Source organism: Cinclus cinclus, chromosome 8, assembly GCF_963662255.1.
Source record: "Cinclus cinclus chromosome 8, bCinCin1.1, whole genome shotgun sequence".
NCBI classification, from domain to species: domain Eukaryota; kingdom Metazoa; phylum Chordata; class Aves; order Passeriformes; family Cinclidae; genus Cinclus; species Cinclus cinclus.
In genome coordinates, this window is record NC_085053.1 from 841,571 (window position 1) to 855,474 (window position 13,904).

At 47.1% G+C, this 13,904-nt stretch overlaps 1 protein-coding gene across 1 annotated transcript in view; it reads right to left on the reverse strand.

The window, feature by feature from the left end:
- Positions 1-13,904, reverse strand: part of PACS2 (phosphofurin acidic cluster sorting protein 2) — a 73,851-nt gene that overhangs the window by 36,061 nt on the left and 23,886 nt on the right. Inside the window, exons 2-4 of the mRNA XM_062497244.1 lie at positions 10,089-10,176; positions 6,493-6,582; positions 1,881-2,006 (exon numbers count right to left, since the gene is read on the reverse strand). Coding sequence (XP_062353228.1) covers positions 1,881-2,006; positions 6,493-6,582; positions 10,089-10,176 — 304 coding nt within the window. The remainder of the gene's footprint in view (positions 1-1,880; positions 2,007-6,492; positions 6,583-10,088; positions 10,177-13,904) is intronic.

Here is a 13,904-nt window from a genome sequence, read left to right on the forward strand (position 1 = left end):
GTTATTTATGTTAACGTAAAGAGTTACTCTACATTTCCAGGACCTTGTAACCACAGGAGCCACTCGAAGACAATACACAAGGCTAGTTGAGGTTTTATCTGACTACCAGTGAAAGTGATGGAAGGAAACAAAAAACTTTCCAAGCTTAACAGCTGATTAGCTCATCCTTGAAGCAGAGCACTTGACTACTTCATAACTATGCATTTGCTTCCCCAGCACAGAACAGATTTGAATTATCAAGTTACCCACCTTCTGAATACCTAATTGAGGAACTTAATTTTGTCTCAAAACACAGCAAAAGAGCCGGTAAAAGCAAAAATTCTTGGTGAGATACAGATGTAAAGTGCTTCCTGATGCAAAATATCCTTGCTCTAGAGAGCCAACAGGTCATCTCAGAGGAACTGACCACCACCCTGGGATGACAAAGCATGAGGTCATGAAAAACAAGTCAGTGGTGGAGGCAGAGGGACATCTTGGTGCAAGTTTCTCCTTCCTTTGCCACTCACAGCTCAGGGGTTTCTCCCCAGAGCCTTGTGTTCTCCCCTAGCTCACCAGAGCGAGCACATTCCCCCACCTGCACTTCAGCTTTCCAACACACACCAGGCTGCTCTGCCAGCTCCTCACAGGGACCAAAAGAAATCCTGAGCTGATGAGGAACATCTGTCTCCCTGCTCTGAAACTGCTCGGTCTCAACTCCAATTCACTGCTTCGCTTCAACAGCTAAGAGAACTTCTTATGTTTTTTTTTTTTTTAAAGAAATGATTCAGTGGAGTTTAGGGGTCATCATCCTAAAAACTCCAAAGGGGGTGGGGGGGTGGGGGGGTGGGGTGGGCTTGTAAAATCTGTTTTCCTGAAAACTTCCATTTCATAAATATTCCAGATGAGCTGAAGAGCACTATTTCCTAACACGGTGAACCTTTGAACATTTTTGACCTTCCAACCCCAGTCAGCTGACATACAAACAGACATAAGAAAAACCACATGTAGCAGCAGCAAATGCCCAACACTTAGATGACTAATTAATGGGCCCACATGTTTTCTGCCTTACAGCAGTATTTACTTTCTAGTTGTCCAACAAATCAAACAGTACAGGAAAAATGTTAGCTGCAACACCAAGCACTTGGCAACTCAAATAAGGAGCTCACCATTCACTGCAAGGCTGAGGGAAGCTGCACTCACACAAGAGAAGCAGTCTTTAAAGTGAATTATTTGATATAGTAATAACTCACCACAGCATAACACTAGCTTATTTTGGATAAAAGTATTTTGTTGACAGAATGCAGTCTGATGAAAAATATTGGTGTTAAACTGAACTTGCAACTGCTAAGCCCATTTCTAAACACTCAGACACTGAAACAGCAGAGATTAAACAGGCCATGAAATAACAAAGCATGGAGATATGCCATTCAGAAAGCCATTGTGAATAATTTATCCATACTTGACTCCAGCATTAATTTTATCATTTACTTCTCATGAATAGAGTTCCACCTAAATTACCAACAGCCATGAAATAACAATGGCCAAGCGTCTTGCTTTAACTTTCCACTTCTCAGGGTTGGAAGGCTTGCCCAAGTGACTCTGTCTCGTTCTGCACCTTTGATCTGGACCCCCTAACTATAACAAAGCCACAAAACAGTAACAAAACCCTCAAAAGTTCACAAGCTATCCTCGAGAAAGCTTTACCTATTAAGACACGAGGCAGAAAACACTCAATACTATTACTCACTAATAAAACCTAGTTAAAATATTGCCCTGTGAATGCTGATCACAGCTATTAGAAATCCAGCCAAGTACTTCTCAATGAACAAAGTGAAATGATGGGTTTGAAGAGAAGGAAAAACATCCACATGGGTCAAGACACCATGTGAAGGGCAGCTCACCTCAGCCATGTTGATGCATCCCACAGCCAGAGTCTTGTAGCCCAAAATGGTTCGGTTCTTGTACCGCTTGCGCCGCTGCAGCATGATCTGAAGCTTGTTGCCTTCTCTCTTTAAGAAGTGAGGGTACTGAGGTAGGAAACAGTGCAAAAGTTCATTTTATGTCTTGGCAATACCTCCCAAGAATCATGGACAGCCTAAGGAAGAACCCCAGGGCTTTTCTGAGAACCTACACACAGAGCGAGCGATTCTTCAGCTCTGCCCAAACAGCACAGACACAATCCAGCCCCAAAAACACAACCCAGGCACACAGAGCAGCTGCTCCATTTGGGAAGGGCTGGTCCCAGGGGGATGAGCAGCCTCCAGGAGATACTTTCCCCAACAGCTGAACAGAGGATGCCCAGAACTGGAGCCTGAGGTGCTGCCCGTGGCCATGGGCTGCCCTACACAAACAGTGGGCAGTGGCAGGGACAGCCACAGACACACCCCACACCCCCCCCCCCCCCCCCTTGGCAGGAGTTTTCTCCTTCCCTCCAGCACAAGGACACTTCTCAATTGGTTGTATTTTAAGCAATTAAGTCAAGAAAAAAGAAACAAAACAACCTGTCCTATTGCCAGGTGTTTTACTACGTTGCAAAGACATAAATCCTCCCAATACATGTTCTGTTCAAGAAAATACACTTGTTTATACCTCCTTCAGAAAGTTACCAGGAAGGGAAAGCTGTGAAGTCAAGCAGAGACTATTCAGGAATGAGTAGGGCTAACCATAACCATAGCCATGAGGGAGAAGCTGTGCAAAGGAAGAAAAGCCTTCAAGAATAGATAAAGCAGCAACCTGACCAGTTCTCATCTCAAGAAGAGATGAGACTAGGACACCTGGTCCAAATATGCAACACAAATAGTGCTAAATAACCAGCAGACAGGACAACCTAATTGCTGGGATCTCAAAGAGGACATTCCCATGTGAAGGATGCTTCTCTTGCAGCAAAGAACTACTTCGTTTTTTTTCCTTGGGACATTATGAAAATTCATTTCCTGCCTACCAAAACACTTGATAAAATCAAAGAGCAAACACCACCAGAAGCCCCTGAGATATTAATTTGCAGTCCAGAGCAAGCCTGACTGCTCTGCAGGGAACTGGGAGCAGTGGTGACCCAAACAAGAATACTAATTAGCTGATTGCCCTGCAAGGGCAAGATCTACTGCTCATAGCCCGAGGCAGAGGCATTGTAGAAGAGAGAACAGTCCTTAAAAAGTCCTTTTAGTCCTAACTAATAGACAGCCTTAAAGCACACAGAGCCTGTGACTTTACAGATGTGCAACATCTCTAAAGAAGGATGGAAGAAAGTTATTAGAGAGAAGGGGCAGGAGGAGCTTAAAAAGCCAGAGGCACCTTTCACATCCAAATTTACCATTTCTTGCTTCTGGGGCCTTTCTGTGTTTCTGTGCTCTCAGTTCAAAGCATTTGAGCCACACCACGGCTGCTTAAGTGCAAACCTAGAACTGAAGTCCCAAGTCACCCTTGGTCCCAGGCCAGCTCAATTTGAGTGTGTCCAGTTTTCTGGGATTAAACTGAACAGCTCAAGTCCATACATGTACAAATTTCTGTTTTTCTCAGGTGTACTGCCTCGCCATCTCTGAAGAGCATTCAGAGAGGAGGTAGAAGGAAGGAGCAGAGAAACTCAGGCCACTCAGCTCCTCCATTAAAAGCAAGGCTTCCAGAAGAAAAGATGAGCTATTTGTGTAGCACAACCCAGCTTTTTGAACATCAGCCATGACTTACCAACTCTACAGAATTGCTTCAACACAAACTCTTCAGAGACTGTCAGTCCACAATAGAGATTGAAGAGGAAAAGAGTTTGGCTCAAAACATTTGAAAGCTTTTAGAGGGAGCATCAAACACCTCAAGGCACCTCTGAAGGGTGAGAAAACACACACACCAGAACAGTGAGAGTCAGGGCAAGACTTTTTCTGAAGCCCCAGTGATGTAATCTCTCCCATCTGGAAAGGTTTATTAGATTAAAGGCAGGAATTAAGTGCAGAGCTCTTAATTAATGCCAGAGAGCTGTGATGTTATGCTTGGAATAGCTGGGGAATTTCCCTGGGCTCTGTGAACACCACACAAGTGTGGATCAGGAGAAGCAGACATTCCAGCAGGAAGGGTCATGGCAGCTCACCTGTCACAAGGGCTGCTGCTGGTCTGTCTCTAGCCCCAGCTAGGAGGGGAAGCAGGACTGGGTGACACTCCAGTCTCACTCAGCTGTGTAACAGAGCAGGAAACTCATCCCTGCAGTCTGAGCAGAGATCTGCCACACACCAGGGGCTGCTCACTGTTGTACCATTGGTCCAGGTCCAGCCAGCAGGATACCCCCAGCTCAGCTCTGACCAGGGAACACCCCATGCAAAGGACAAGAATGTCCCCAGGAGAAGGGGGAAGAAGAACTGAGCAGAAAGGAACTGAAGGGACAAGGGGTTGCAAATCCAGGCAGGTAGCACAAAGGCAGGCATACAGCACTGAGAGCTGCCAGTGCAATGTGGAGATTCTGACTGCTGCATGACAACAAAACCTTGCTCTGTGACACCCACATGCTTCTACTTTGTGGCCCATCACCAGTCTCAAATATATCCCAGGCACTAAATTCAGACTGCAGCTGGATTAAGATACAGTTGTTAGCTAGAAGTAGCTTTCAGACATTGTCCAATTAAGCAGCAGTAAAAGTTGTTACAAAAACCCAGCTGTGCCCTTTCAAGAATGCTTCCCAGGCCTTACTACATCCAAGACCACCAACCCTTCCCACAGTCAGAGACCAGCAGCACATCTCTGCTTTCAGTTTAGCTACAGGCTTAGTGTCACAGCCACTCCTCTCCCCTGCTCTGGCTCAACTCCCAGCCCCATGAGGGGAAACTGAGTTAAAGGCAGTGCTCTGCATCCTGCTGCAGCACTGCTCTGAGCCCCAGAGAAAAACCCATAATCCAAACTAATCCCAAAAAGATCTGCAGACTTGCTCCTTGCTGACACAGGACTGGCTGAGACAGACCTGGCTTGTCTCACAGCTTTGCTCCCAACCATGGGAAAGCTGCAGCCACAGGATCCAGGTGTAGATATTCCTGGCATGCAGCTTGGTTACTCCTGCTCACTAAAGAAGGGATGCAATGCTGCAGTGAACCCAGCCATCTGCTTGGGCAGCTGCAGAGTTATCATCTGTCTGCAATGAAATTTTACCTGCTTCAGCTCTGCACATGTCTGAGTAACAACCAGCCTCAACATCATCACCTGAACCTTTCTTCTCACCAGATCCAAGTCCTAAAGTCAAGATCTAACCAACAGTCACAAAACACAGATAATCCAGGTATGAATGCTCCGGTCTGCCTCTGCTCTATGCATTCAGCATCCTCTCTCTCACTTTCAGCAAGCCAGCCCTTACTTACTTTGTTTCCCTGCTCAGGAGGTAGCACCAGGAAAAGACTTTGAAGAAAAGAGCAACCAAACAATGCAGTTGTTCCAATTCCCAGCTACTCCTGTGACTCCAGAGCCAGGAGTAACTACAAGTACACTGCTCCTGCCTCCCCAAATGGTGCCTCCCTCAGCAACTCCAAATCAGAGGCTCAGCTCACCTGACTGCTTCCAGCTACTGCCTTCTGTCAGCCTGACACTCCACACCACCCCCACGGCTGCCATCCTCCACTGCCTGCTCATAAAAAGAAGGCAAAAAAAGAGCCAGCTTGCTCTGCTCCGGCTCTTGCCACAGCTAGGACTTGAAGAGGACAGACTGCAAAGGATGCACTGTGGAAGGAACACTGTGAACCAGCACCCCGCCCCAGACCCTGAGAGGCCACTCAGACAAGATGTGCTGCTGCCCACCAAGATCTTTGTAATGGGTTAGCTGCATCAGCTAATTAGTGGCTTGTCTTCATTTTCTTCTGCTTTCACTGAGAGTCAGGATTAAAACACAAAGGAGATGAATTTTCTCCTTTGGACTTGGTTGTTTGTTAAATCTTATCTAAAGTACAAAGAGTTCTGCAACACTTCTAGCTACCAGCTAAGAGTGAGCAAAATGGAGCTGAACATAGCTAGGTACAAGGTCTTTTAAAGCTAAACAGTCCAAATAAAAAGCTAACACCTATATTATTTATGGTTATTGGGTCAAAAGTAAACACCTGTGGCCCGCAGTGCAGCACTAACTGTCCAACCAGAAACTACTGCCTGAAATCATGAAGAAGGAAGAAGACAGAAAGAGACAACACTCAAAAATGCCCATCTTGTCCCATATCTATTACTATATACTAAAACCCCAAATTTCAAACCCTTCATCACATGAAAGCATGCACTTCTATTCTAACTACACACCTGTGATTTTAACTCCATCACTCAAATTTGGAAGCCTTCTCCAAGGCCTCAAGTAAAAAGCAGTATTCTCCAGGGGTTCAGTGCCTGACAGCACAGAAAGCTCAAAACTCCTACGTTGGAACTTCAGGGTTCCAACAGATCTTCACCCCAGAGCCACCACGCAGCCCTGCTCCCTATAAACAGCCACAAAGAAGCTGTACAGAGGAAGCCTATCCATCCATCCATCCATCCATCCATCCATCCATCCATCCATCCATGCCAGCCTACCTGCAGTGAGAAGGTCAGTGCAAGCTCCGTCTCCACGTGTCCACTCGGGGGCAACACGATCTCATGAGAGCGCAGGATGCGCTTGGAGCCCTGCAGGAAACAAAGTCCAGCACCCGGTGAACTCCCCACCTCTCACATCCCATCCCATCCTGGCTCACTGCACACCAGGAAACATTGTCAAGGACTACCACAGAGAAGTGAATGGATGGCTCTGACCTTGTACTTCTGTGAAATATTAATGAGATGAAAGGGAGATATTTGACTAATAAAGATTTGGGCATATTTACCATCCCTAACGGCAACAATACAGCTTTTGTTCTGCCAAACCCTAGCCTTGAAAAGGCTGTGAGTCAACCCCCAAGGCCCGGAGCTGAAGCTCCTATTTTCACTTCAGCCAATAGGTACAAAGCTCTTGTCTCCTGGGTCTGGAGGCTGCAGCATCATGCTTAAATGTCCAGCGTTAGCCATGACAGACTGGGCTTCTCTTTTTGTGAACACAAGCCTCCCTGGGGAAAATGAGGACTTTAACCTGTTTGAACAACTGCCAGTAGCTGTTGTTAAAGAAAGCTGATATTAAAGAAAAAATTCACTAAGCATCTCATTGAAGTCTGGAGGTAAACTTAATGTATCACAGGGCAACTCCAAATCAACCCTGTGTGTGGGCTGCCTTATGCTAACAGAGTTACCAAGCAATTTACTGCATGAGCATTTCATTCCAGGGAATGTTTGAGGGAAAACTAGTAGGAAAACACGACAGACTGCTGCCTAGCAAACCCTTCTGCGTTGTTCAAACACAGTGGCAATTTTCAGAGGGCTCTGGCTCGATGTTCTGCTGAGGCTGCAGATCTGGCTTTGTCCAGACAGGCTGATCTCCCAGAAGCACAGAACTGCAGCTCTGGAAAAAGCATCTGGGAAATCAGAGACAGACTTGGGGGGGGGCGAACACCTCCAAGATACATCCAAGGGGAAATGTGCTCTCTACCTATCAGCCTCAAAGTACATCACGAGATGAGAAAACAGCAGAGCCCAGTTTACATTCCCTCCTCCCCAAACACAGTCTCAGCTCCTCTCAGGTGCCTGAGCTCCAGCAGATCTGACATCAGACAAGAGAGCAGAGCCAGGCACCCAAGGGCTACCCCCAGGACAAGCAGCACACGTGCAAGTGAAGCACAGCCAGCCTGGCCCCTGGCAGCAGCAGCAGCTGCTCCATTTGTGCAAAGCTCCTAATAGCAGCAATCTTGCTTTGCTGGTTACGCAACCAAAATCTAATGAAAGACCAAATATAGTAGCTTTTAAAAGGATGCAACAGATAAACAGAGTAACATCTCAGGAAAATGCAGCTGACAGCTCTTTGAACACCTCTGCTCTGGAGGCTGCAAGTAGATGAGGGAAATGCAGGTAAGATGCTCTCATTAGGTTTGGATTCAGTCATCCCCTCTGGAAGGGCTCTGGTGTCTGACAACTTGCGTGCAAGTCCCCATACAAAGGCAGTCATTAGACAGAGATCATGTATTTGATGATCCAGTACCACCAGCCTCCAACAACAGCCACATCAGAAACCTGAGTGCTGGCCAATAAAGCATCCCTGAAAAAGCCTGTCAGCATCAGCATCATAACCTGCAAGCTCTAAAGGGATCTTTAAGAGCTGTGCCTGGTGTGGAGAGGACTGCTCAGGTTCCAGTGTCTGAACATTGCAGCAATGCACATCACAACACACACACACAAAAGAAAAATGGGATGTGAAACCCCCACGTGTTAAAATTCCCTGTGGTCTGGGGCAAGCTTTCACCAACAGAAAGTGTCAGCAGCAGTAATCTGGACAGGAAAAGAAGGTTTTGCCTTAATAAAAGCTTCTGAGATCTTCAGCCAAGTCTGATACTCTCTGGGCATAGATTATTTGCCGACAAGCCTCAGGTGCTTACATTGATGCATTCATCATCTAGGAGGACAAACATATGGAAAGCTTTCAGCCTCCATAAGCAGTATCTGACAGCCTGGAAACCCACAGCATTGCTTCTTCTGAGGTTCCCACAAATCCAGGTGTGTGAAGCAGCTCCCTGCCTTTCTGCTCGCTGCTGTGGGTGTATGAACGTAGAGGGACATCTTGTTACTCCAGCTGAATGACTCAGAGGTGAGAGATACCAATTAAATCCTCAGCTACATGTTCTTCCTTCCTGATTTCACCTTCCAAACTAGACTTGGTGTGCTTTGACAAACCAGCTCTCTGCAGGGGTTTGCCTAGCTCTTCATTTGAAAAGCAGAAGCTTTTCAGCACAGTGTCTTGGCTTGCAAAGCAGGATGTGACCAAAAGCATGTATTCTGTCACCATCTCTTAAAAACCAGGTGGGACAGTGCTCTTTATCTTTTCCACAACCCATCCTTCCTCCAGGAAAGAGATCTCCTGTTAATGGGCCATTGAGTCCCACTGCATCACTGATAAAATTCCATCATCCCATTGGGAGATGCTCCACCCAGGGGGAGGAACCAAGCATTTCCTCCCCAGATAAAATCTGAGATTTGGAACATCAGAGCAGCCTTTTTCCATTGGATTCCAGAGGAAAGCCAGACCCTTCTACAACATCACTGGACCTTCAGAGGAAAACTGCACCTTCTACAGGAGCACTGCTCCAACAGAACCACATCTGTCACTGCAGGAGGATGCAGCCACCATTTAATGGGACTGCTCCCAACACCCTGACTGACTGATGGGGTGTCAGCTTGGATTCTGACTCTGGCAGTGCTTTGGGTTTGTTTTTTGTAATACTGTATTTCTATTTTGATTTTCCTAGTAAAGAACTGTTATTCCTCTTCCCTTATCTTTGCCTGAGAACCCCTTAATTTCAAAATTATAACAATTTGGAGAGAGGGGGTTTACATTTTCCATTTCAAAGAGAGGCTCCTGCCTTTCTTAGCAGACACCAGTCTTTCAAACCAGGACACAGAGTTAATGTTCTGCTTATAGGTCTGCTAGGCTTTTCCTTGTTAAGCACTTCAGTGTTTGCAGTGACGGCAGCACTGAGCACAGAGCAACTGAGCCCCCTTCCTTCCCAGCCTGTCTCCAGGCAGAGTGACCTACATGGAGGCACCTAATTAAATGGTACAAACATCTGCTGTGAAGTGGGTTATTTACCTAAGATGACAACTGTATTTTAGGAAAAGCAATTAGTCTGTACAGGCACCCTACAAACCTTGGCCACAGACTCGATAGCAGAGCTGCCCACCAGCAGAGGAAGGCCCAGATTCCCCAAACCAAGACCCAGTTACCAAGATGTTCAGCCTCAGACTGTTAAATAGATAACCAGGCTTGGATCTAGTGCCAGCTTAGGAAGAAAAGGCAACATGTGATCTCTGAAGAGCCTTTTTACATGCAGAGCAGCTCATGCTGAGCTATTGGAGAACAATATTCTTCACCTACAACAGTGGGTGGGAACGTGGGAGAAGGGTCAGAAGAGTCTACACAGATCCACAACACCCTGATGGGCTTGGGAAGAAGTCTGCGGATGCAATGGACCCTTACGTGGAGGTAAAGCTCAGTTTGGACACCTGCCAGTATTTTCAGTCAAACAACACAATTCTTACAACTGAGCAGCAATTACCTGCATTTTGACAGCAATGACCCCAGAAATAAGCTCCTTATCCAATTCCTTTAAGACTACCAGTTTCTTTAATGTCAAGCTGCACAACCTGCAAACAGGAACAGAAGAGAAACAGTTACAATCACGCCTGGAAAAGGAAAAGCTCCGATCAGCTTTTACACACAGCAATATCCCAGTTTGAGGGGGAACAGGCTCCAGACACAAACCACATGCTGACATACACAAAGACAGCAGAAATATATGAGGCTTCCCTGGCTTCTCAAGAGTGAATTTCTCCAACCTTTCATAAGCACAGGGAGGTGGACAGGAGGTGTATCTGTCTCTGACACAGGCCCATGGCCACAGACAGCACTGGCCTCCAGTGACCACAGCCTGGGAACCCTTGCTCCGAGTCAGACCAAAAGCTGCAGGGTCAGAGGAATTAAATTCCAGCAATACGAAAGCACAGGGTCGATCTAATTTTAACCTTGTCTGCAAGGCTTTCCTGGATTGTTGGCTTTTTCAGTTTCAGACTCCTGGCTCCCAAAGATCTTGCTCCCACCTCCTCTTGTCAACCCACACATTCTTCTCCTCATCCCCAAACAAAAGTGCTAGCAAGTGGCTCAGGCTCTCTGATGGAAAGGGCTGGATGAGGGTAGGGAACAAAGGGAAGGAAAAAGGAGAGGACTCAATTGGTGCCCTCTGGCCCTGGTGTTCACATGCCACACATAGGCAAGTAAATCACATTCTTCACCCAGGCAATGCTACATTGCTCTGGTTAAAGCTGTCAGAGAGCTTGGGAGCAGATGAAATTTGGCCTCTGCAGCCAAATTCAGGCTCTGGGTAAGGGGACCATGGCATTGGCACTGTCATGGTTTTACCAGCTGGGGGGATTCAGAAGGCATACCCATAAACAAACTTCAAGCAGAGATCAAACCTGAAGCTAAGACAGCTCAATTTGAGGAAAGCAGAGGCCAGAGAAAGTTGCTGGGCAGGCTGTAGTGACTAGACATCATCTGTCACACTGGCCAGGAGCCAGCAGTGCCTTTGTGTCAGGTCCTTACTCCATGGCATGGGCATCTCTGGCCTCTGGCATGGAATGCTAGCAGACACCAGCACTGCTCTTCTCAAATCCACTGCCAAGCTCTTTCTCCCAGATCAAGTTCATGTTCATGTAGGGGTGAAGTCCAGCAGTAGATGGGGATGAAAGACGAGCTGATGCTGGATTTTGGCACAAGTACCATGGACTGAAGCCTGCACTTGAACTACAGCACTTGACACTGGTGCCAGGTGCCTGACGATGCAGCAGCACAAGGTTGACTTGCAGCTCCACCACCCTTTCCACTGCTTTGCTGCAATGCCCGAGTGCAAAACAGCAAGAGAGGCGCAGCTAAAGGAGTGAGGGCAGATGTTGAAACAAGTACTGCTGGTATCCTGAAACACCCGTGGCTCTCCCTGAGCTCTGGTTTCTCACACAGGGCCAACAACAAGCAAGAGGCAGTCCTACGGTCTGCACTCCAGCACCTCTCCAAACATATCCTTGCCAGCCTCTTCCCCACCCCAGCTTATGCCATCTGTTCTCCCTCCTCATTTGCAAAGCTCTTGTTCCTGCTAAAATCCCCCAAAAAACAAGAGAGAACTACAAGCTCTCTCTTTTGCAGAGCTTTGCATTGCGACACAGCACAACCGGTGATGCTGCAGAAATTACAAAGAAGGTGGAAAAACCCAGGGCTGCCTGGGTTGTTCTGTCCACTGCCAGCAGCTGTGTGCCCTGGCAGCCAGGTGAAGCTGCATCTCCCAGCCTGGAGCACAGGACAGGGTGCTGGCTTCTGCTCTGCATCCCAAATAAAACAGCAGGCACAGACAGACACACACACACACATGGCTGGGACCATGAAGCAGCAGGGCCAGGGCTGGAGGAAGGAGGCTATGAAGCCCTTTGCTTTCTTGCTTTCTTTGTAATGCTGTAGCTGCAGCACAATTCTGCTCAGCTTGCCAGAAGCCACAGAGCCCAGGCCAGTCAGGTGCTGGGAGCAGAGGTAGGACAACACACTGGCATTGTCTCAGCTGGCAGGCAAGGAACAAAGGCCTTTTTTTCTCCAGCCCTGAGCTCGAGGATGGAAAAGGTACGGGAAGGAACAATGGTGTTCTCAGCACACAGAGCAGAGCACAAGGAGGGCGTTCTGTTCTCCACCAGGCATTCCTTCAATTCATCATTTATGAGCTTTGATCAAACCCTGTGGAGCACTTGGTGCTGGGGGGGGAGGAGGGGGGTGGAAATAATAAAATTAAAAGCCTCCTTTACAGCGATCAGAAAAACAAAAGCAGTTTAAAAAGACACGGGACACATCTGCTTTCTTTATCCCCCATTGCTGGGCTGCTAGTACTAAAAGGCACTTCACACAAAAAAAAACAATGGAATGTTTATCCTCTCCATCGGTGGGGGGCAGGGTGTGTGGGGGATGGATAAAAACCACTCTTACCCTCAACACGCTATCGCAGTCTAAGTTGGCATCTTACAAATCAAAGCAGTCTTCAGAAAGTGTGGCAGAAACAGGCCATACCTTACTCAAATCACGATGAAAAGCCAAGTTGTCCCTGCCACCAGCACGAGGATCCTGAACTACTCAGGCACAGGTACAGCAAGGATTTGTGTGCCATAACCGCCTCGAATAACAGTGCACTTATCTTTGCCAAGGTTTTACTGTACTTCCATCAAGTCTCAGGAGTCAGAACAGGGATCAGGCTCATAAGCCACTTCTATCAACAAACCTGTTAGCTTAAACACTGGTAAATAAAACAGAGCAGACACGGGTGAAGCTGGAAATAGTGATAAAAGAACGAGGCTGCATTTGGAAGTGTCTAATACATATAGATACGATCTCTGTGAACATACAGAAAACAACCTAGCACACGCGAGGGGAACCCAGGAAGCCTCAGGTCTGGAGCTAAAAGAGCCTGAAACATTTTAAAAGCCTGGGACTGCAGTTGAGGAGGTACAGAGAAATCCTGAGTGTTTCAGCAGTGACCTGCAGTTGTACAGGGGGAGTTCAGGCAGCAAAAAGCACTAAGTTGGCTGAAGCTGATTTAAATAAGGACAGTGGAAATCTGAGAGCCAGTATTTCCAGCCTTTACTGAAGGTTCAGAGTTTATGTCCCTGCCAGGAGCTCAGCTGGGTCCCAAACAGCAGCAGGAGCCTCTGTGCCCTCAGTCACTCAAGTGCCCCCACGGCCAGCAGGTAAAAGGTACTTGCCTGGTCGTGGATTCAGGTTCACAAATAATTAGACAGCTTGATGCTACAATGAAGCTCCATCTTTTTACACCACTGCTGCAAGAATAGAATTTTCAAGAGAAACCTCAGCCTGACCCAATGGTTTCAACTTGCCCTGCTAATCCAAGTTGTGCTAAGTAGCTTCTTCACAGGCCCTTTGCTTCAGGAGGCAGCTCTCTGCAAAGAATATAACATTTTGGGCACTGAGATGCAGCAAACGTGTCCAGAACAACCAAATAAATTGTCGCGTTCTTCATTCACTGGATGTTTTGCTTTTGCATCACTCTGAGTAGGAAGATGAGGAAAATAAACCCCCTCCAAGAAAAAGTCTGCCCTGCTGAATTAAATGCCTGTTTCTCCACAGGGAGCACAGTAATTGCACCAAGACCTCACTCACGCAGAGACTGTCGAATCAACAGGAAGGAAAAATTAAAAATTAAAGACCTGCATTTTAATTAAAACCCCATCGAAGTAGAGAATAATAACAGGATGCATCCACAGCTATAGGGGACTCCAAGTCCACGATGGGAGCTGGGGCAGGAAGACTGTAGTACACAAATACCCTT